The following is a 21,199-nucleotide window of genomic DNA, read 5'->3' as shown; positions in this document are numbered from 1 at the left end:
TTAAACGTTGATTTATTTATTTTTTGCGTCGATTTGGAACAAATCTCCGCATCGTTCGAGTTATAATTTCTCTCCTTATTTTAATTTTCATTTTTTCAAATATTTAGCAAGCTGCGCTAGATTCCTCCTAAGTTTTTCTCATTCGTTCGAACGATTTGTCATCACTTTTCTTCAGAGAAAATATGTCTCACATTTTTGATGCGTCTGTGTTAGCTCCACACATTCCTTCGAATCTTCCTGACAATTTTAAAGTTCGTCCCTTGGCAAAAGACGATTTCTCGAAAGGATATGTTGATCTTCTGAGTCAGTTGACTTCGGTCGGAAATCTTGATCAGGAAGCATTTGAAAAGCGATTTGAGGCGATGAGGACCTCGGTCCCCAATTATCATATAGTCGTCATCGAAGATTCCAATTCTCAAAAAGTTGTTGCATCTGCCAGTTTGGTTGTCGAAATGAAGTTCATTCACGGGGCAGGAAGTCGCGGAAGGGTTGAAGATGTTGTCGTGGATACTGAAATGCGTCGTCAAAAATTAGGAGCCGTTCTTTTGAAGACTCTTGTTTCTCTTGGAAAGTCTCTCGGAGTTTACAAAATTTCTCTCGAGTGTGTTCCTGAACTTCTCCCATTCTACTCACAATTCGGGTTCCAGGACGATTGCAATTTTATGACTCAGCGCTTCTAAATTTCACACGTTAATTCATTGATTATTCTGCTAATGGGGTCTTGTAATATGGTTTTTACGCATAATTTGTTTTATCGTTTGGTCTGATTTCTTTCATGTATTTATTGAATAAAGTTTAGATGGAAACCGAATTTGGATTGACCGAGTATGCCAGTGAGCATACAATCACTCCTGTGCCCTGCCTACTGAAAGAAATGTACAGTGACTTCATCGTTCAAGAAATTTTAGGTTATTTAATCAAACTCAATTAATGTTACTAGAATTAATTTTATTTTCAGCCGACCACACAGTTTTGGCCATTCCATCGCCAGATGTTGTCCTAGAAAGTACTGGGTCCAAAAAAGAAGACATTGAGATCGAAGAGTGTGTTGCTAAGCCAGATTGCATCTCAGAAGAGACATTAGCTGCATTAAATGACCGATTCTCTACGAAAGGAGATCCCGTTCTTGTAAAAGTTGACGATTTGAGCAAGGAAGATCGAAAAAGCATTCATCATTTCATTAGAGAGCGGTATGCTGGAGTTTTAATCACCGAAACGAAGGAAGATGGAATTCTGGTATCTCATGGTCATACGAAGAGCAGTCGGAAGCGAAAACTATGGGATGAAAAAGTTCCAAAGGAATGTCACTTCACCATTTGCAAAGAAAATAAAGAGACTAGCTTTGCTTGCCAACTTATTGCAAAGTTTTTAAAGTAAGTTGTAATTTAGAAAAAAACTTTTTAAAAAGTAATTTTCAGTGTGGGCCCGAACAATATCAGAACTCACGGAATTAAAGACAAGAGAGCTGTGACTTCACAGAGAGTTAGTGTTACTAAAGTGCATGAGCGAACGATTCTGGATTTGAATTCGAAACTCCGCGGTATTCGAGTCTTTGGATGTGAGTATAAAGATGACCCAGTTCAAATGGGAGCTCACTGGGGAAATCGATTCAGCATTGTACTAAGAAGCTTGCCTGACGATTCGGAACAATTGCTCCATCAAAGACTGGAAACATTCCAAAATACGGGATTCATCAACTATTTCGGTGAGTATCGGTGGTGAGTATCAATAGACCTCATAACCTTCAGGTACTCAACGATTTGGTTCACGAAGTTCTACGACAGCCGAAATCGGATTAGCTATTGTGAAAAGAGACTGGGAGAAAGCAGTCAAAATGATCATGACTAATGCTATGCCCGGTTAGCGCTAAAACATTAAAAAAAAAGAAAATTAATATTTTTTAGATCATCTGGGATACGGGTCAGTTGGCTACGCCGCTAAGTGCTTTTCCCAAACTGGGGATGCTAGAAAAGCATTTTCCAAGCTGAAAGGAGCTCAGGCTTTTGCTACAGTCGAAGGAAATATTTTGAAGTGTCTCTCGAAAGGAGGAACATGGCAAAATTGTATTACTGAAGCAATTCCGATTCAAAGCCGCAGTCTTTATGTCCACGCTTATCAAAGCCTCATTTGGAATAAAGTAGCTTCTCGTCGAGTTAAGGAATATGGTACTCGAGTACATGAAAGTGACGTTGGAGCCAATGGATTCTCTCTTGGCGAGCATGCAACTCATTATGATATCCATATACCACTACCGGGAGAAAACTTGCCATTTGAGGGTAGTTATGGCGCTAAGTGGATCTCTGAATTGCTTGAAGAAGATGGACTCACTCAATCGAGCTTCACAGCACTAAAAGAGTAAGTTTCCTGGTCCAAGTTCAATCAATGTAATATATTTTAAGTCGGTTTTCACTTGGCGAATCATCAAGATGCTTGTTTGTTGAAGCGAAGGAGCTCAAATGGAAGTTTATTCGATATGGAAATGCACGAGATCTCTTGCAAGATGGATTACAAACACGTGCTATCCCAGAAGCAGAACAGAAAGGTCCACTTCTGGCATTGCAAATTCAGTTTAGCTTGATATCTGGATCATATGCAACTGTAGCTCTTCGTGAGGTAACTGGAAGTGATATGGGCAAGAAGGCTATGAGAGATGCTTCGTTCAAAACACGTGGTGACGATGAAAAAACTGAAGAAAATGTGTTGGAAGAAAAAGGATCCGATGATGCGAATGAGCTGAATCTTGTTTCAGAGGACCAATGATACAACAGTTTCAATGTTTCATTTTATTTTTATTGTTAACCTTTTTGTTATTTGTTGTGAATTTATAAAATTGCTTATGTTCGGTGAGGTGTATTTATTTAATTCTGGTTGATTTCCAACTTTTCCGTTTATTTTTTTGTAATGCCACTCTACTCTTATCAGTTCATAATATTTTGCAGATGAGTTCCTTGAACATAATCTGCCCAAATGCAAAAAGGGTTCAAATAAAAACCACTCCAATGATGCTGATGAGGCAAGTTCTCGAAGAAGCTTGTCTGAAAAGTGGTTTTGAAGTAAACAGTCATCGTCTTCAAACACAATCTCGTAAACCCATTGACTCTTCTCTTCCATTTCGACTCACCGGACTCGCCAACAATGCAACTCTCGAAATGACACAAAAGGAAGCTGTATCCGAGAATACGATTATTGAACTAGCTATTCAGACTGCTTCTGGAGCTCGCCATCAGAAGAAAGTAGGTGTAAACCAGATGCTCTTAGATGCCTTGAAAAGTTTCACGAGCGAGTTCAAAGAAGATTTAGCGACGACAATTGATGGATCCGTTCCGTGCATTGTCTACATGAATAAGCGGGTAATTTGATACATAAAGTAATTAAAACATTGAAAATTTAAATTTCAGTACACTGGTGCCGAGCTCGCTGTCAACTCTCTCTCGAGCCTTGGAGTAGCATCTGGAAAATGCCTTATTCGTCATATGAGAGTTAAACTTAGTGATCAAGAACTCGCAACAATGCAAGCGAAATTGCAAGAAGAAAACGAAAGAAAAAAGGCTCTCGACGTGAATTTTGTCAAATTGAAAGCTGAAAATGCTGAAAGAGATCGTTTGGAACGATTGCGACAAGAAGCTTTCGATAAAGACAAAGAATCTCGAGAAAAGAGAGAGCAAGAGCAATTGAGAGCTCTTATACCGGAACCTGCATCGAATATACAGGATAGTACCGTAATGGACACTACTGAGTCTCAGTAAGAATTTTAGAAACAAATAAATCATAAATTCACAAAATTTGGTTTTCAGACAACGAGATGTGCTTCAAGAGGTTCCTGAGCAGAATCCAAATTCATGGTCCTTTGACGGACCGGCGTTTTCTCGTCAAGTACCTCAAAACACAATGAGAATGGAAGAATTAAATCGTCTTCTCGAGCGCGTAGATCATTCGCTAGCTACACCTGCAGTGGAATCCAGAATGGATGCAATGGTCAACGCATTGGCAGATGGAGGAAGAATTTCACTTGCTGAAGTTCGAACGAGAGCCGATGTTGCAATGGAACAGGAGCAAGAAGAAGACCCAGTCGAAGTTTTTGCAAATCCATGCGATAGACAAGCAGTCATATACAAAAAACGGTAAATGCTCACTCTTTTTTTTTGACTTCGAAATAATATATGAAAATAGTTTTCAAAAGTTCACACGAATCAGGAAGGTAAATTAAATTCTACTAAAAATCTCAAACATTTAAATCCTTGAAATTTTAAATAGTATCACAAAACAAAACTTTTCAGAGCAAGAGTGCAAACAACTGATGAGCCAATGGAAACAGAGGAATTTTTCGAAGTTGGGATTGAAGATGTTCGTAACATGCAGAAAGATCTTCGAAAGGCTGTGTATGTTATAGAATTCCGCTTTCAACAAATATAATAATGTTCGTACGGTTTCAGTCGTGATCAAACTCAAGCAAGCTTCATTTCTAAAGAATACCTGGCAAAGAAGAATCGTCAGTTGAAATTAGAAGCCTACAAACACACTGTCATTCGTATATCGATTGGAGAACACATTCTTCAAGTGTACTTTAATACTGCCGAACAAAGCTCAAATCTTGACTTGTTTTTGAATAACGTTTTGACTAGATCTGGATGGAAACTCATGTTCACTAATCTGAAAGTGGTCACAAACGAATTGAAAAACTTTGTCGACATCGAACTCGCGCCGAAATCCACTTTGATCGCCAGTTTCGGAGGACAAACAGTGAATGCAGCAGATGTCGTACACAATGTGATCGAGGTTACTCCAGAAAAGGCAGATGCGATGTCAGCGGACTGGCTCTCGCTGAACAAAACTTTTATGCCATTCAACTCAACCGTCAATGATGACCGTAAACAGAAGAGACCTCAATTTCAATCATCTTCGTCTTCATCGCATTCGGGACCTCCTGCCAAATCCGCTATGCCAAAATGGCTGCAAACAGGAAAAAAATGATAACGTGTTTTTTACAAAGTGTAAATGTCTATACATATTGCTTCGGTGAATTTTTAATGTGATTCTTTCTTTCATAATGTTATTCCTCTAATTTAAATGAACCATTAAAAATCAACACGTTTAAATAGACATTGGCAATTTTAATACACAGTTTAAGCAGCGAGAACGTCCTCGATAAAATCGTCAAGCTGTTCGTCGTCAAGAACTCCCGAAAATCCGCTGATTTTTTCTCCGTTTTTGAATGCAAATACCGTTGGCACCGCAGAGATTCCATAATCCATTGCCAGTTCACCAGCATGATCAACGTTTATTTTGGCGAGAAGAACACTTCCTTGTCTTCCGTTTACCTGAAAGGATTTATCGTTTTTTTAAACTATTAAAGTAATTAACATATGTATGTACCTTTTCCTCGAGTCTTGGTCCCAAAGCCTGGCACGGTCCGCACCATTCTGCGTGGAAATCAACAATGACTGGAACTGATGATTGAATTACCTGTGAAACAAAAAATGATATATTACACTTAATTATCTATTATCTACCTTTTCTGTGAAATCTTCAACAGAATCAATGTCGAAAACAGAAGCGCCGTGAGAAAAATGACGTAATTGTGTCATTTTTGAAGTCGCCAGAGTTGGTTTGACGGAGATGGCTGATCGAGCAAAGAATGATCCAAGCTTAAGTGCTTTCTGCATCTGATAAAAACATTATTTATTGATGTGAACCTTAAAACAAATAATTTCAAATTGAATTATTAAAGTTAAATTTAATATTAAAAACAAAAAAAATTTGTTCTAAACTAATAGAACTTTTAGGCCAGCATTTGGAAAACTCGGCCATTTACGTTTTCTGAAATAATTAAAATTATTATTCGGGCATCGGTAGACAGATAACCTGAAAAATGTTGATAAATACACTTGAACTCTGTAACAAATATATACAACCAGTTGTTGAAAAGTTCTGAGGAATTTATCAATCATTTAAATATTCAGTTTAAATGCGGAGTGCAGAACCTAGAAATGAGAAGTGCATCCTAAACACATCCGATGCATCCCAGACAATTCGTAATTTTCTTTCTGACTAATGAAGCTGATTAATACGCGTATAGGACTGAACAAATATATTATCTCTGACTTGTTCGTCGAAGCCCTTCAACAAGTTTGCTCATGATTATGAGCCGCCTGGAATATATCCGAAAACTAATAAAAACTAAAGAAAACAAGATAGAATATTGTTTTTATAACACTTTTTGTATATATTAAAACCTCAGAAGACTGCCCACTTATTCATTTTCATAACTCCTTTCCAGTGAATGATCGGAGTTTATCTACGTTCTGTAATTTTTCCTTTATTATTTGTGATCCAGGTACCCGGAATTTCAAGCTTGCGAGCGTTCGTTTCTTAAAATATGATATTCAGACTATATGTCAACCTCCTGGGAACGTATTTCATCTGGGATTTCTGCATTGCGATGTACTTGAAAACGTGAAAAGCATAGCGTTATTCATAAAATATTTGATTTCAGAATGTGGAAGGATCCACTACATATATCAATTATCGAACATCTGCAAGTGCAGCGAGTATTGCAATTGATAAAATTAAACGAGAAGGATTACTTCTTGGATATGACTTCAAGTAAGAAAATAAAATGAAGTTTGTAGGGATAGTAACAATAAATGACCCTTCTTACCAAAAATTTAAAACTAAATGGGAACTTATGACATTGATCCAGGTTTATTTCTGGAGGTTAAATCTAAATTTAAAAAGTCCCGAATGAAATTGAAATGATAACAATTTAGATTTACAATTCTCTATGATCAATGTGATGAAAATATTGCTGCTGGAAATGCAATTAAACTATTCGCAGAGCACAACGTTGATGTATTATTTGGTCCTACTACCAATAATGGTAAATATTCAATAAATTGATGGATCTTCATTTTTGGAAAACTGAGTTTCAGCTGCAATGCCAGTTTTCATTCTTGCCACCTACTACAATATCCCACTTATTACTTGGGGGATAACTTCATCAGCAACATTGGATGATGAATCCAGGTTTCCAACAGCTGGAATGTTATCAATTGGATCTAGAAGGTTGGATACATTTCAAAAATCACAACATTTATTTAAGAGATTTAATTATATTGTTTTGACAGCTATAACAGTATAACAGTATAAAGACAGTTAGAATATATATTTGGATTTAGTTTTAGTTTCGATTGGAATATTACACCACTTTGAGATCTACTACGATAAACCAATTTTTCAGTCTTGCTGTAACATTTCGTGAAGTAATGAAAGAGTATGGATGGGATCAATTTGTATTTGCATATTCTTTGGAAATGAATGATGAAAAATGTGAAACATTGAGAGATGATTTTCAAAATATGGTAGCCTATTATGGTGATATAGTTTTATCGTATGCAGTTCAAATAATGGATCACAGTGAAGAAGGGCTTCTTGCAATTTTAAAAGATGTTTCTACGAGAGGAAGAAGTATCTTTCATTTCTGAAATTATTATCTGAAGTAATTTATTTTTCAGTAATTGTTCCATGTTTTCATGAAGGAAATTCACGAGGTCTTCATCGAAGATGGATGTTAGTAGCGGCAAGAAATGGATTTGTTAATGATGAATACGTTTATATTTTCCCTTCACTTCGATCTCGAGGATATGGTAAACTTTACTGTACTCTCTGAAAATCTTCAGTTAAAATTTTCAGCTGTACCACAAGCTGATGGTACATTTAGATATCCATGGACTGAAGCTACAGGCCCACAACCAGGTGACCAAGAAGCTCTTTTGGGTTTCCAAAAGTCAATATTTATTGTTGATGTTAGTTCAATAATTATCAAGTATTCATTTCAAAAACATGATATTTCAGATGCAAGGTCAAGGAAACGTTGGATCAAATTATACACAGTTTGAACATGAAATTATTCAACGAATGAAAGAGCCACCATATAATTGTACAGATGCGTGCGCGTCTCCTGAATATCAAACTGTCAGATTTAAAACAGAATCGGCTCAAATTCAAAGAATATGTTTTAGGCTGCTACGTATGCTGGTCAGTTACACGATTCAGTATACATCTATGGAGTTGTAATGGATCAAATAATGAAAACTGTTCCTAATCAGTATAAAAATGGAACTGCATTCCCACGAAAAATGGCAGGAGTATTTAATGGTACGAAAGTGTATTTAATGGAATATAGTTTATTCAAAACTGAATCTGATGAATCTGATATAATCTGATAATTGTATTTCAGGAGTCGGTGGTACAGTAGCCATAGATGAAGGTGGAGGACTTCAGCCAACTCTATTTGTTCTAACACTTGATTCAAACAATAATTCTTCACTTATTATGACTGTTGATGTGGATCAACAGGAGGCAGTAGTTACAAAACATTATACAAATGAAGCAACTGCTTTATGGTCTCATAGAAAAGGAATCCGACCACCTGATCAACCAATTTGTGGATACACGGGTTCATTGTGCCCTGCAAACGTATTTTTTCAATATATTGGGTGGTTTATTGCAGCCATAATTATAATTTTCTTTACTATCATGGGAGCTATTCTCGCATTTATTTACCTTTGCCAGTAAGTTCCTTTTGATATCACACACCTTTATAAACCCCTTATTTAAGTGCAAAACAACAAGAAGTTGAGCGACAAAATGCACTTTGGCAAATACCATTCAAATCAATGATGACTGTTACAAAGAAAGGAAAAGGAGAACATAGTATGAGAAGTATCAGCAGTGTTCCCAGTACTATATCTTCAACAAGATCATCAACATTATCAGAAGTTGGAGAAACCAGAAATTATTTGTTTTTCCAAATCCAAAATGATGTTGAAATGGAACGAGTAGCAGCGAAAAAACATTCAATTCGTATGGTATTCGATAATAAAACATGTGCAACAATGAGACAGGTAGTTGAGGTTTTTATATGTTGTTCATAATGAGTGACGTTTGAAGATGAGATTGATAGACCATGCCAATTTGAATAAATTCATCGGAATGAGTCTAGATGCTCCACAACTTTATTCCGTATGGAGATTCTGTTCAAGAGGATCTTTGGCTGATGTGATAAGAAAAGCTAGTATGCAAATGGATGGATTCTTTATTTATTCATTAATGAAAGATATTATCAATGGCTTAACTTGGATTCATGAGTCATCCCACGAGTTTCACGGAATGCTCACATCAAAAAATTGTTTATTAAATGACAGATGGCAGTTGAAAATCACAGATTTTGGATTAAGAATTTTCAGAACACACGATCAATACAACAAATCTGGTAAGTAATTTACAAAATTGAATTTTGAAACTGTAGTTTATTGTTGTCAAAACCAGACGAATTAAATAATATAATTTTAGATCGATTATGGACATCTCCAGAACTTTTACGAACTGATGATATATTGGGTAGTCGAGAGGGAGATATTTACAGTTTTGGAATTATAAGTGCTGAGTTAATTACCAGAAGTTCAGTTTTTGATCTCGAAAACAGGAAAGAGGATGCAGAAGGTATTTCATGAATTGAGTTGAATCCTAATAGATTTTGAGTTTAGAAATAATATACATGCTGAAAAAGGGCGGACTTCAATCTCCACGACCAAGCTTAGAACATGATGAATCAATTGAAATAAATCCTGCATTGGTATGTTTCTCTGTTTAAATTTTGATAATTATGCATTTACAGCTTCACCTAGTAAGAGACTGTTGGACAGAGAGACCTTCAGAACGTCCTGATATTAAACAAGTAGCTTCACAATTGAGAAGCATGAATACGAATAGAAATGATAATTTAATGGATCATGTATTCAATGTACTTGAATCATATGCATCAACATTAGAAGATGAAGTTGCTGAAAGAATGAAAGAATTAGTTGAAGAAAAGAAGAAAAGTGATGTTCTTCTATACCGTATGCTTCCAAGACAAGTAGCTGATAAGCTGAAACTTGGACAAACAGTTGAACCGGAAACATTTGATATTGTCACACTGTTTTTCTCAGATGTTGTTAGTTTTACAACTCTCGCAGGAAAGTGTACTCCTCTTCAAGTCGTTAATTTATTAAACGGATTGTACACAATATTCGATGGAATTATTGAACAGCACGATGTCTACAAAGTTGAAACTATTGGTGATGGATATTTTGTTGCTTCTGGTGTTCCCAGAAGGAATGGAAATGAACATACGAGAAATATTGCAAGCATGTCAATCAACTTTGTTAAATCCTTGGCGGACTTTAGCATACCTCATCTTCCAGGGGAGAAGATTAAAATTCGAGTTGGATTTCATTGTGGTTGGTAGTTTTATTTTATATGGAAGCCATATAATTTCGAATAGATATATATGAAGGAAAGAAAGGAAAATATTAGGTTGGCAAGAAAGTCATGTCCTAATTTTTTGTCATGGTGGGATGTAGATCTATTTTGGTGTGTACTCACTTCTAGTGATTAATAAGCAGACAAAAGTCTTTGTAGTAATTAACCCCTTATCCCTCTCCCTTTCTCTTAGTTCAAGTTCAATTGAGATGAATCTTCCTACTTCAATTCTTCTTCGGCATGTTCTGTTATGCATGCTCCTGGCGGACAACACACTGAATGATTCGAAAACTTTTCTGATGAAAGTTTACGATGGACATACTCCCTCGTATAAAACCATACAGAAATGGTTCAATCGTTTCGGAAAAAGCGACTTTTCGTTGATTGAAAAGGAATGCTCAAAAGACCACATGAGTTGGATTTGAATGCACTGAAAGCCAGTGTTGAATCGGATCCGTTTGAAACTACCAATGAGCTTGCAAGCAAGCTTAGGTTCTTTCATAACTCTAAAGCAGATAGCTTGAAATTGCTCGGCATGAGTAAAATTCTTGGTCGATCGTACCTCATGATTTGACCCTGGCTAACCTTAACCGCCAAGTTGATGTTTCATGTAATCTCCTCACTCTCCACGGCGGTGACCGTTGGTTGAGCCGGCTTATTACTAAACACGGAAAGTGGGTGTTGTACACTAACCATCACAGACAAGCCCAGCGGATTGCAGAAGGACAAACCCTACTGCATGTTCCGAAACTCGGCCTTCACCCAAAAAAAAAGTATGCTCTCTGTTTGGTGGGACTGGCTGGACCCCTCTACTGGGAGCTGTTACCTAAGGGTGAATTTATTACCGGAGAGACCCACTCAAGACAACTACCGAATTTTAAGAAAACAGTCGGTCCTTCAGCCTTAAAGTATAAGAAAGTATATTCCCAACATTAAAACTCTCGACCACATGTTTTAAAACAAGTGGTGCAGGAACTGACAAAATATGGATGGGTGATTCTCCCTCTACCACCAAATTTTCCTGACATTGCTCTAAGTGATTATTGGCTTTTCTCCGATCTGACTCTTGCCCTTCAAGGTATAGCTTTCAAAACAAGAGAAAATTTCAAATCTGATATCAAGCAATACTTTGAGTCCCTGCCCGCTGGATTCTACAGGCAGGGGATCCACAAGTTACCTCAACGTTGGCAGGACGTTGTTGATCATGATGGAACATATAACTGATTTCTTGTTTTAGTTCGCTTCGAGAAATAAATGATTGAAAAATAGGACAGGACTTTCTTGCCAACCTAATACATAGATTGAACATAATATCTAGACAAAATAAATGTACAGAACTATTGGAATAAAAGTTTTTTTCAGGATCCGTTGTAGCCGGTGTTGTTGGACTAACAATGCCAAGATATTGCTTATTTGGTGATGCGGTCAATACGGCAAGCCGAATGGAGAGCAACTCTAAACGTAAAATATTCCAGAAGTCCACTAACATAAGTTCTTCGTTTCATTTATTTTCAGCGGGGCAGATTCATCTTTCGGAAGAAGCAAATCAAATGTTGATGAGACTTGGTGGATTTACCACAGAGCCACGTGGCGAAGTCATAATCAAGGTTTCGAAATCTCAAGACATGAACACTGATTTCTTTTGTTTTTCTTTCAGGGAAAAGGTGTTATGGCAACGTATTGGTTGCTTAAAATGGACGAGTCAGCTGCCCCGAAAATTCTGAAGAAAAAACAAGATTAGAAATTATCTTGATATTCAGTTTTTGCTTACTATTATATGTATACATATTGTATCGTTTTATTTTAATTTTAAATATTTGAAGTTTTTGATAAAATGTTTAAAGACCGACAGTGTTTCAGAAAATAAAGTTACACTCATAAGTAATCATTTATTTTTTGGCTTTAAGCGTATCAGCTTGAAAACCAATAAAAACCGGAAATATTCAAAGCGGAAGTTCAGTTTTTGCGAACTCCCAAAATCTCATACTTTATCAATAAAGTCCCACAGAGCACACAGGAAATTGAATTTGGAATCCGAAACTTGTTTTTTAGTAAAAAACTCAGAAATTGGGTGAAGGTATTAGATTAAAAATTGCAAGCAATCACCTGTTAAATTTTAAATAACAATTAGTTTTAGGTCGATGAAATATTGCTTGTGGTGGTACGAGTTCGACATTTGAACTCAATTGTTTATCAAAAATAAAAATATATGTACATTTTAAATTCAAAAATAAGGATTTGAGCAGGCAAATAGAATATCGTAGAAAAGCTCAAGAGAAGTATTAAAAAAACGAAACTTTTCTTTCTCGTATTTTATTTCTCTTTAAACGGACACATTTATCTTATGTATTACTGAACGGACCTCGTTTAGGTCCATTTGGTCATCATAACCCTGCATACCTCGAAACTCGGCTTCTTTCCTCAACTAGTAGACTCTATACACATTTCACGCAGCGGTTGCCCAGACTACAGCTACATTGCGTTCCCCCTTCTTTCTCCTTTTCATCTTTTCACGTTGTCTTCATCGTCTGTCCACTACCACCGCCCACGGCTTATGATATCCTCACCTTTTTCTCCCACTCCCCCGTACTCTTTTCCAGTTTCTCTCCATCTTTCATCTATTGTTGATTTCAGTTTTTTTTTTTGAATTTCAGTTGGAAGCAATTGAATCTGAAATATGACATCACTGTTTGATGCATTATCAAGAAGTAATGATCGCTTACCATCTCCCAACTTTCTACCTGAGGATTTTCTTGAACTTCTCAAGAGCAATGATTTTGATACAAAACTAACGGTTAGTTTTTAAAAGATAAGAATGGAATATTGATAGTAAAAGAGGAGGGAAAGATTTACATGTGACTGATTCTATCATACTTTAAAATAATATAATTTCAAATAAATTTGAGAATTTTCCAATGGTTTGAATGTTATTAATTTAGTTTATTGTTTTTCAAAGAGCGCTTTGAAAGTAGAAATAAAAACTCACACTTTTTACGAGGTTTAGGCTATTATCATACATATTACAGACTTTGATTCGAGCCGCAACGATAGCAAAACGGGAAGAAGATTGGTTTCATAAATTTCAAAAGAAAGGAGAATTATTTAAATGTATTGACAAGATTATCTGTGATGATAGATGGGAACTTCAACATCAATGTATCAAGTTTTTGGTCGAAGCTATGCCGACATTTGGAAGTGTGAGTTTGAAAATTCGTTTTTAAACGTATTGCCCATCTTCAAAGAAAAATGATAAATTCCAGTTTTTACTAATAAAATAACCTAACTGGTAACTCGGATGGAATTTAAAATATTTTGAATATTTTGGATATTAAAATGCGCTTATATTTCAGGCCACAGAATATTGCATGTGCTTTGTGATGCCAAATTTAATTCCAAAATTGGTGAGCAATAAGGTGACAGTTCGGAAGATAACACATCAGGCAATTGCCACGTTTCTTCGCCTGAAACCTGAAGCATTACAATCCTTTTTGGTTAGTATTTTTGCTTAAAGATGTTAAAACAATTAAAATAATTCAATTAAAGAAAATGCTTTCCAACTTTATGCCCAATTGCAACTCAAAATCTGAATTGATCACAGAACTACACCACATTCTTATTCCGGAGGTATTTTAGGTGTTATTATTCTTATTTTTCAGTATCTCTTATTTTTCAGTTGGTTAAATCAAATTGGACATGCCTGGTGGAAAATTTCACAACAGAATCAAATATTCAAGGATGTGAAGATCAAGCTGGAGTACTCATGAAAAAGTTGCATTGTAAGATCTTGTGAAAAAGTTATCAAATTTTTGGGCTAGAGTTATTGGAAAATAAGAATAGTTTTAAATATCCGCCAATTTTGAAAGAATTTTAGCACAATATTTTATTTTTCAGATTTCATTGGCAACGAATTTTGGCAAAAGATAATAACCAATCTATCACCGGAAAAGCGTGAAGTTCTTGAACAAATAACTGCAAATGTTCAAGTAGAACACACAGAATCAAAAGCAGGAAGCGGTGTTCTACGAGCATCAGCTAAACCTCAATCTGGCGGTGAACGACGTCTTCGATTCGGAATAGTTCCAAGCTTAGTGTGTGCTTTAATTGCTGAGGATACAGATGCTAATCAAAGAATTTCGGGATTAGAAAAAATGAAACAAGTAGTTGATCAGATTACTCCAGAAGAAATAGCTAGATTGGTTCCTCATTTACATTCGTATTTGCTCATGTTGTCAAATGTTTTGGAAGATTTGAACTTCAAGGTATATTTCAGTGTTTTTTATGTTTATTATTAATACAAATACTGTTCAGGTAGTAGTTCTAGCTCTTGACATTGTTCGTGCAACTGGACATCATTTGAAAGGGCACATGGAAGCACATATTCAACAATTTGTGAATCTCGTGGCGAAGCATTTCGGAAATCAAAAATCTGTGATCAAACAAATCATAATGATGACTTTTATGGAACTCTTTCAGGTTTGTTTGTAAATTTGAAGTTTAAACATACTTTTTCATGGTCCGAAACGAAATGGGTGGCAATTGCATATACCTTACTATTTAACTAAACTTCAAAACAATATTAAAGTGGTTTAAAATATTTTTCAGAATATAAATCCTAAAACAGTCGGTGGATGTCTTCGGGTATTTCTTGAAAATAAGAATTCAAGAGTGAGAGAGGAAGTAATCAATATTTACACAGCTTCTTTGATGACTATCAGCCCTTCAAAATTCAACTTGCAACCGCTTGTGAATATTTTGGTTCCAATGTTTCATGACGTCAAGAAACGGGTTAGGTGAGTTGTCTTATATGTTCATAGATCTGAGTTTTATGAAAGTATTTCATGAATAAAAACCTAATCCGTCGTACATATTTTCAGATTAGCCGCCTTTGAGCAGTTGTCTGTACTGGCTTACCTATTGAATGGGAAAACCGAGATCATCATGAAACCCGTGAGAGATTTTGAACAAGATCAGAATTCAAGAGGATTAACGGAAGCAGTAACAGTATGATGATTGAATCTCTAGAAAGTATTTAAATCATTTTAATTCAGGCCAGAATCCGTCGTCAGGTACTTCCACGTATTCGGTACGATGGTCTCATTGAATACTCAACACCTCCAATGATGGACTCATTTGATCTTGCAGAAGCTGAGATGAGCTTGCCTTCCAATGCAGATCTCTCATGGATTGTGAGCAATGGTGGCGTTGAGCCAGATCCATTTGAAAGAACAATGTCACCAATCAGTTTGGCTGGAAATCTTGCAACAATTCGAAGAAATCGAGTGATCCAACAACAGGGACAAGCAGAGAAACCGTCATTCAGTCTACCACAGCAACCTGCTCAGCAAGCGTCACATCAAGCGCAACGGCTACCAAACGGAATTGAGAAAAGTCACGAAACTTCTGAAAATTCAAGTCTGGACATTGGTCAAAGAATAGTGATGACAAGAATGAAAAGTGATGACTCGTTTGTGAGGAGACAAGGTTCAGGTGAGTGGGATTTGCTTGAAGGAGAAAGCATTAAAACAAAATAAAGAAATATGAAACTTCGTAAATCATAATTGATGCATTTTAAATAACTCAAATAGGCAAAAATGTGATTAAAAAACAGTATCAATTATCAAAACCAAAACCACAAACATAACAAAATCAATTTTATAACAGTACTTTTAGAAATACTAACATGTTTTCACTTCATCCAGACACCACTAAAAATGGTGCTGGTGTGCAATTTATCAGCGTTGGTATGATTCCTATTCACAGAGATGTAGTTTCAATTTCGTACTGAATCTCGTATTTTTCAAAAGTTCTCCTCTCAAACAAAAGCATTGAATTTTCGTATAGTCTGTTATTCTTGACATTAACCCCATTTCTTTCCTGGATTAGTTGTGGGAACAAGCAGGTGCTAACGAGAACCTGCATTCTTGTGTTGCTTGCATTCTACTAAAGTTCTATGAAAAGCATAACTTCATTTTCAAGACACACACATTTTTAACTCTGCCTTCCAGGGTTAAAATATTTTTTGTTTTGCTTTTTACTAGTTTTCTCGAAGTATTACGCTCAAAATCTCAACCAAAAATCGTACAAAAACTGGTAGTCAAGCTCTTTCATGCCTTTCGCGAAGGCCATCCGTCGAAACCAATTTTGAGTTCTCTCACTCTCTCCCTTTATTCAATCCCATTCTTCATCTATTCTCGTACCTCCATGCAACAAAAAGACCAAGTGACATAATAAAATGACCACTCTCTCTCCTTCCTCTCCATCTTCTCTTGTTTCGGAAAAAAGGACGCGTTGCATGGCACCCGCCTCCTCCCACGTTGTTGTATCTTTACTTTTTTCGTTAGTCCCTACACTACACTTCATCGAATATTCTGTACTCTCAAACCTCTTTTGTTTCATTTTTTGACCACGTACTCAGATGTACTAATGACGTACCAATACTAAATGGGTACAACTGTCAGTCGCGCCGTCTCTGCTCCAAATCGTATTTATTCGTCAACTGTAACTCCAATGCCGATGTCTTCAAATCAGAATAACATGTTCATGGTTGTGAACAGAAGAATGAGACGTATGAGTTCTATTAAAGATGTATTGAAAAATAACAAATGTATCTGAATACAATCTTCTTTTCATTGAGATATTTTTTGTTACAATTCTTATAACAGAAAACACATAATATTTTTCCCCTCACGGAAGAAATTTTTCAAAAGAATTCAGTACCTCGCTTAAAGAAGCTTCAATATTTTGGCCAGTGCCAAACTCAAATTTTCCAAACTTTGCACAAAAATCGAGGAAGTTTGGCGTTCGGCATCTGCCAAATTTCTAAAAAGTTTTTTGATTAGTTAGAATGCGGTACTTCTAAGGAATAATCAGATAAAATATAGTGTTGCTTCTGCTTATTTATGCTTCTTGCTTAATAATAAACATTAATGTTAGATTTTATATGAGTTTAAAAAATTGAAAAATTAAATTTCAAACTAGAAAAAAAATTTGCATACTCTGTTTTATAGCAGCATCAAATCCAAATTCAAGTACAAGTTCCTGGGAAGCTCCGAAACGTCCACCGATATCCCCATCAGAAAAGTCATCGATAAGCGCAACAAAGAAAGAAGTTAACAACAATCATATTGTTAAGAAAGGAAATTTGAAGTCAATGGTACGATAACTTATACTTGACTAAAATATAACTCTTTTTCAGAGAGCTAGAAGTGACACAAATCTTTCTGAAGATCATGGAGAAGAAGAGATGGAAAATGATCCTCCAAGAAGTTTTGACGATCGCCCAGCAAAAGCAAGTGGGCAATATTCATTCCAAGGTGGGCGACATTTTTGACATTCGAGATTTTAAATTAAAATTCAAAACTCAAATTCGAATACCAAAGATCAACAGAAGCCATACTACTTTTTCTAGAGCGGAGTTTATTGGACTCATCTCTGTCGGTCTTTTCATTTTTATTCTCTGCTCACCCATTTCAATACATATATATTTTCCATATATCTCCTTTTCGTACCTCTAAACAAAACCATACGAAAAGAGGACTTGAAAAAAAGAAAAATAAAAGAAGAGGCATTGAATTGGTGTGCTGCGCAGGCGTAACCATGTGAGCGGATGGAGAAGAGACAACGAAGCATCCAGAAAAAGAGAAAAAGAAACTAAAAATTTTGCTCACTTTCATTCTTCAGTGCTTTACGTGATGTATTCCCAAAAAATGTCCGCTATTTCTAGTACTCATCTTCCACCTATCTTCGCTCATAAAACACAGTCCTGGTTAAAATCTGATGGCCGAGAATATCTGTGGAGTAGTCCAAGTAATTCATTTTTTGTAAATAGCTTTCACTTTTATGAATTCAGAATGTTTTTGAAATTATATTTAATCAGTGTAGGAGTTTACAGCTGTAAAATTAGATCTTTTTTATGGTGAAGTGAATACTGTAACATCCGTAAACGTATGTATACATTTTTGGACCTAATTGGATTTTGCAAAATCTGCAGATGTTTATTCTCTACGAACAACATTTTTTTTGGAAAACTGACGTTGCCGAGAAATGTATTCGCACTTCAAGAAAATACACTTTCAAAGCTTCCGAGAACATTAGCAAAAAACAACAAACTCCAAATAGGAAAACAACCTGAAAGTTAGAACTACATTTTCTGAAAGTCAAGGCACTAATTGTGAAATTACAAAAAAAGAGATGGCATTGAGAGAAATTCGAATTCAAATTAATAGTCAAATTTAGATTTCGACGCTGCCATTGTTCCATCCAGCATGGGAAAGAAAAGTATCAGTCACCACAGTCTACCAATCACTTCACATCCTCCTTTGAAGCATGCGGTAAATATAAAATCATCTTTCAAAATCAAATTTCAGTTCAGTTTCGAAAGTTAATAATTTTCAGATTTCACAACCCCAGAAAAGAATCAACAATAATGGTACTTTTCTACGTTCCGGACAGGGACAAAGGACAAAATCTGTATCAAAGGTATTTAAATGTGTAAAATAGAATTTTGAGAGAAATATTGCAGCCCCATCGTGAGCTTACTGCTGTTTCAAAAACATATTCATTATTGGATACATCGAATATGTCGGTAAATCAAGCATTGAAAAAGATGTCAAGTGATGAATGGGCGGATAAGGTCGATGGTTTAAATATGATTTCAACATTATCTGAAACACAACCAAGAATGGTAGCTGATAACTTGAAAGAGGTACCTTTCTAGTATTGAAGCTCTTTATTTTACCTTAAATTTACAGGTCATCATTGCCATTTTGAATGAATGCAAAAATTTGCGATCATCGGTTTCTAGAGTGGCAATTGTTACCATAGGAACAGTGGCTCAAAATTTAAACTCCAAAATTGATTCAGAAATGGAAAAGGTACAAAACAAATGTAGACTTAAAATAACAATTGTTTGTAGATTTGCGCTGTACTTCTCTCTAAATCTGGTGACGTGTCAAACGCCTTTATTCGAGATGATGCAACTGATTCGTTGAATAAACTTGTGAAAGCTGCAACTGCTGGAAAAGCACTGCAAGGGATTATTTTGGCTGGAGCAAAGTAAGAATTTCAATAGAAAAAAGAAACTTTTGAATGAACGAAGAATTTGAATGAAACGTCACGAATGTATTTGTTTTCAGATCCAAGAACAATACAATTCGTTCCTCATGTGCTAATTTTGTTTATGACATTATCACAATTCAAGGAAGTTCAGCGATTCTTAATAATCAAAATGCACTTTCAAATGTGCTTCCCGTTCTACTTCAATTTTCAAGAGATCAATCGCCACAAGTAAGAAATCCAGGAAAACAATCTCTTTGCTTTTTGTCAAAGGTAACTTAATGAAAAATGAATGCTAAGTAAAAGTAAAGCTATTCAGGACCCGAATTTCGATAGACTTATGAGAAAAAATGCATTGGAATCGGAGATCAAAGCTGTGAAAGACGTTTTGGCAAATGTTGAAAAACGGGTAAGGGCTATAAATTCTCAAAATTGATCTAAAATCATCGGTTTCATCGGTTGTTTGTGGAAACTTTTTAAAAGTTTTTTTTTAGGGAGGAGTAGACTCATTGGAATCAACCGCTAACCTTTCTGGATCACTCTCTAGAATCGGAAGTACCCGAAGAGTTCAGAAGAAGCTTCCCGATAGCTTACAGCTTGACCTCGATGAAATTCGTACTGAGCTTTTAGCTGCGGGATGGGAAAGACGGTTAACAGGCTTACAAAGATTTGAAGAAATGTGTGGACATGCAAGTAAAGCAGTTGCAAGTGACACTCGACTTATTGAAGCATTCATTTCAAGATTAGGGGATACAAATGGAAAAGTTGCATCGTGTGCAATGGAAACATATATTTCTACTATGGGAAGCATGGCGAAGTCAGTTTTTTTTGTTTGAAGATTTTTCTATAATAAACAAGTTTACAGACTCTACTCAACTGAATCTAATCTAAAAGCAGTGATGAACCAACTTGCACATGCATTGACTGCTCATCTTTCCAGTAAATCGGAAGAGCACAAGCATCTAGCAAGAACATGTATTCAACATACAATTCGATCAATTGAACCAGTTAGCTTGCTTCCTGCAATGACATCAGCTACAAAGAAATCAAATGTAAAACAACGTCCATTTATCTTGACACAATATTGTGGTATGTTGGAAATTCATTAATTACACACAAATTTTATTAATTTCAGAGTTATCCAAATTGGCATACAAAAGCAAACCAAAACAAGTCGAAGTGATGGCTCTTCCTCTATTGTGGGACAGTGTCAAAAATAGTGCGCCAGATGTTGATAACAAGAAAGCAACACAATATCTTGCAAAAACTCTTGCTAAACTTGTAAGAAATAATAGAAACCAAATTTTGCATTAAAATTTCAAAATTTCTAGATTGGGGAAAAACAATTGCTTGACTTGGCAACTTCAGAGTTGGATCCCAATAGAAAGAAACAATTGGATGCTCTGATTCGGTGATTTTCATAAGAATTCCGTAACTGTTCTGTCAGCGGGTTCTCAATTTTAGTGATAATTTTTCTAGTTTTTCAATAAATCTTACTGTGGTGCGTTTTGGTGTACTTGTGTTCTCAAAAAAAAAACCAACAAAAAAAAATTTTTGTTGCGACTTTTTCGTTGATTAAAGTATATTTTTAGACGATAGGTACTCAACAATGATTCTTTTTCACTTTTGAATCAACGTCTTCCAAACAAACTCAGTTATACGTGATTTCACCATTCATTAAAAAAAATACAAATAATCATAAAAACTTCATTATTTGTAAAGCAGTTCAACTCTCACACACGGGCAAATTTTTTTACTAATTTTTTTCCTCCCAAAAAAAAAGTTCCATTTTTCAATGTTCCATTTTATAGAAGCATGTTTCATTTGAGAGTAGTGAAATCAT

The 21,199-nt window shown here is 35.7% G+C and overlaps 6 protein-coding genes and 1 non-coding gene across 12 annotated transcripts; 6 read left to right on the top strand and 1 right to left on the bottom strand.

Moving 5' to 3' along the window:
* Positions 1-182: 182 nt before the first annotated feature.
* Positions 183-680, top strand: gna-1 (Glucosamine 6-phosphate N-acetyltransferase; the record flags this gene model as incomplete). The annotated part of the gene is made up of 1 exon (NM_073253.7): positions 183-680. The coding sequence occupies one exon, from the start codon at positions 183-185 to the stop codon at positions 678-680; it is 498 nt and encodes a 165-aa protein (NP_505654.1).
* A 119-nt stretch (positions 681-799) lies between these two features.
* B0024.11 (Putative pseudouridine synthase B0024.11) lies at positions 800-2,842 on the top strand (the record flags this gene model as incomplete). The annotated part of the gene is made up of 6 exons (NM_073252.6): positions 800-908; positions 959-1,373; positions 1,419-1,705; positions 1,749-1,859; positions 1,905-2,355; positions 2,400-2,842. 6 exons carry the CDS (start codon positions 800-802, stop codon positions 2,758-2,760), a joined length of 1,734 nt encoding a protein of 577 aa, NP_505653.1. The 3' UTR covers positions 2,761-2,842.
* Positions 2,843-2,939: 97 nt separating this feature from the next.
* On the top strand, positions 2,940-5,086 carry asps-1 (TUG ubiquitin-like domain-containing protein; the record flags this gene model as incomplete). The annotated part of the gene is made up of 5 exons (NM_073251.6): positions 2,940-3,350; positions 3,399-3,742; positions 3,795-4,121; positions 4,278-4,379; positions 4,434-5,086. The coding sequence occupies 5 exons, from the start codon at positions 2,940-2,942 to the stop codon at positions 4,969-4,971; spliced, it is 1,722 nt and encodes a 573-aa protein (NP_505652.2). The 3' UTR covers positions 4,972-5,086.
* Positions 5,040-5,663, bottom strand: trx-2 (the record flags this gene model as incomplete). Of its 2 annotated transcripts, none has more annotated exons than NM_001269278.2 (3): positions 5,040-5,318; positions 5,374-5,463; positions 5,511-5,663. In NM_001269278.2, the coding sequence occupies 3 exons, from the start codon at positions 5,661-5,663 to the stop codon at positions 5,124-5,126; spliced, it is 438 nt and encodes a 145-aa protein (NP_001256207.1). The 2 variants fall into 2 exon arrangements, with proteins under 2 accessions (NP_001256207.1, NP_001256208.1); NM_001269279.3 differs by having other exon boundaries at positions 5,124-5,318; positions 5,511-5,585.
* Positions 5,664-6,280: 617 nt separating this feature from the next.
* gcy-6 (Receptor-type guanylate cyclase gcy-6) lies at positions 6,281-12,043 on the top strand (the record flags this gene model as incomplete). 2 transcript variants are annotated; one of them, NM_073249.3, is made up of 19 exons in its annotated part: positions 6,281-6,334; positions 6,388-6,441; positions 6,494-6,603; positions 6,768-6,877; positions 6,930-7,062; positions 7,238-7,464; positions 7,512-7,643; positions 7,690-7,802; positions 7,852-7,971; positions 8,019-8,154; positions 8,237-8,570; positions 8,618-8,903; positions 8,950-9,271; positions 9,352-9,501; positions 9,546-9,634; positions 9,677-10,280; positions 11,665-11,763; positions 11,818-11,909; positions 11,960-12,043. In NM_073249.3, 19 exons carry the CDS (start codon positions 6,281-6,283, stop codon positions 12,041-12,043), a joined length of 3,249 nt encoding a protein of 1,082 aa, NP_505650.3. The 2 variants fall into 2 exon arrangements, with proteins under 2 accessions (NP_505650.3, NP_001294696.1); NM_001307767.1 differs by having other exon boundaries at positions 6,388-6,453.
* A 907-nt stretch (positions 12,044-12,950) lies between these two features.
* che-12 (Crescerin-like protein che-12) lies at positions 12,951-20,862 on the top strand (the record flags this gene model as incomplete). Of its 4 annotated transcripts, NM_001269275.3 has the most annotated exons (23): positions 12,951-13,096; positions 13,329-13,499; positions 13,653-13,793; positions 13,846-13,926; positions 13,976-14,078; positions 14,194-14,561; positions 14,611-14,775; positions 14,905-15,092; positions 15,177-15,303; positions 15,351-15,789; positions 17,310-17,455; positions 17,498-17,615; positions 18,538-18,632; positions 18,697-18,780; positions 18,824-19,006; positions 19,053-19,175; positions 19,217-19,356; positions 19,437-19,629; positions 19,676-19,765; positions 19,851-20,173; positions 20,222-20,445; positions 20,492-20,637; positions 20,688-20,862. In NM_001269275.3, 23 exons carry the CDS (start codon positions 12,980-12,982, stop codon positions 20,769-20,771), a joined length of 3,849 nt encoding a protein of 1,282 aa, NP_001256204.1. The 4 variants fall into 4 exon arrangements, with proteins under 4 accessions (NP_001256204.1, NP_001256205.1, NP_001256206.1 ...); NM_001269276.3 differs by lacking the exons at positions 12,951-13,096; positions 13,329-13,499; positions 13,653-13,793; ... (5 more) ...; positions 15,177-15,303; positions 15,351-15,789 and adding an exon at positions 16,554-16,867; NM_001269277.3 differs by lacking the exons at positions 12,951-13,096; positions 13,329-13,499; positions 13,653-13,793; ... (5 more) ...; positions 15,177-15,303; positions 15,351-15,789 and having other exon boundaries at positions 17,453-17,455; positions 20,688-20,771.
* 21ur-8896 lies at positions 15,111-15,131 on the top strand. The gene has a single exon (NR_069271.1).
* Positions 20,863-21,199: the final 337 nt, after the last annotated feature.

The sequence above is a fragment of the Caenorhabditis elegans genome, chromosome V (genome assembly GCF_000002985.6).
Source record: "Caenorhabditis elegans chromosome V".
In the NCBI taxonomy this organism is placed as follows: Eukaryota; Metazoa; Nematoda; class Chromadorea; order Rhabditida; family Rhabditidae; genus Caenorhabditis; species Caenorhabditis elegans.
This window is presented reverse-complemented; position numbering and strand designations above follow the sequence as displayed.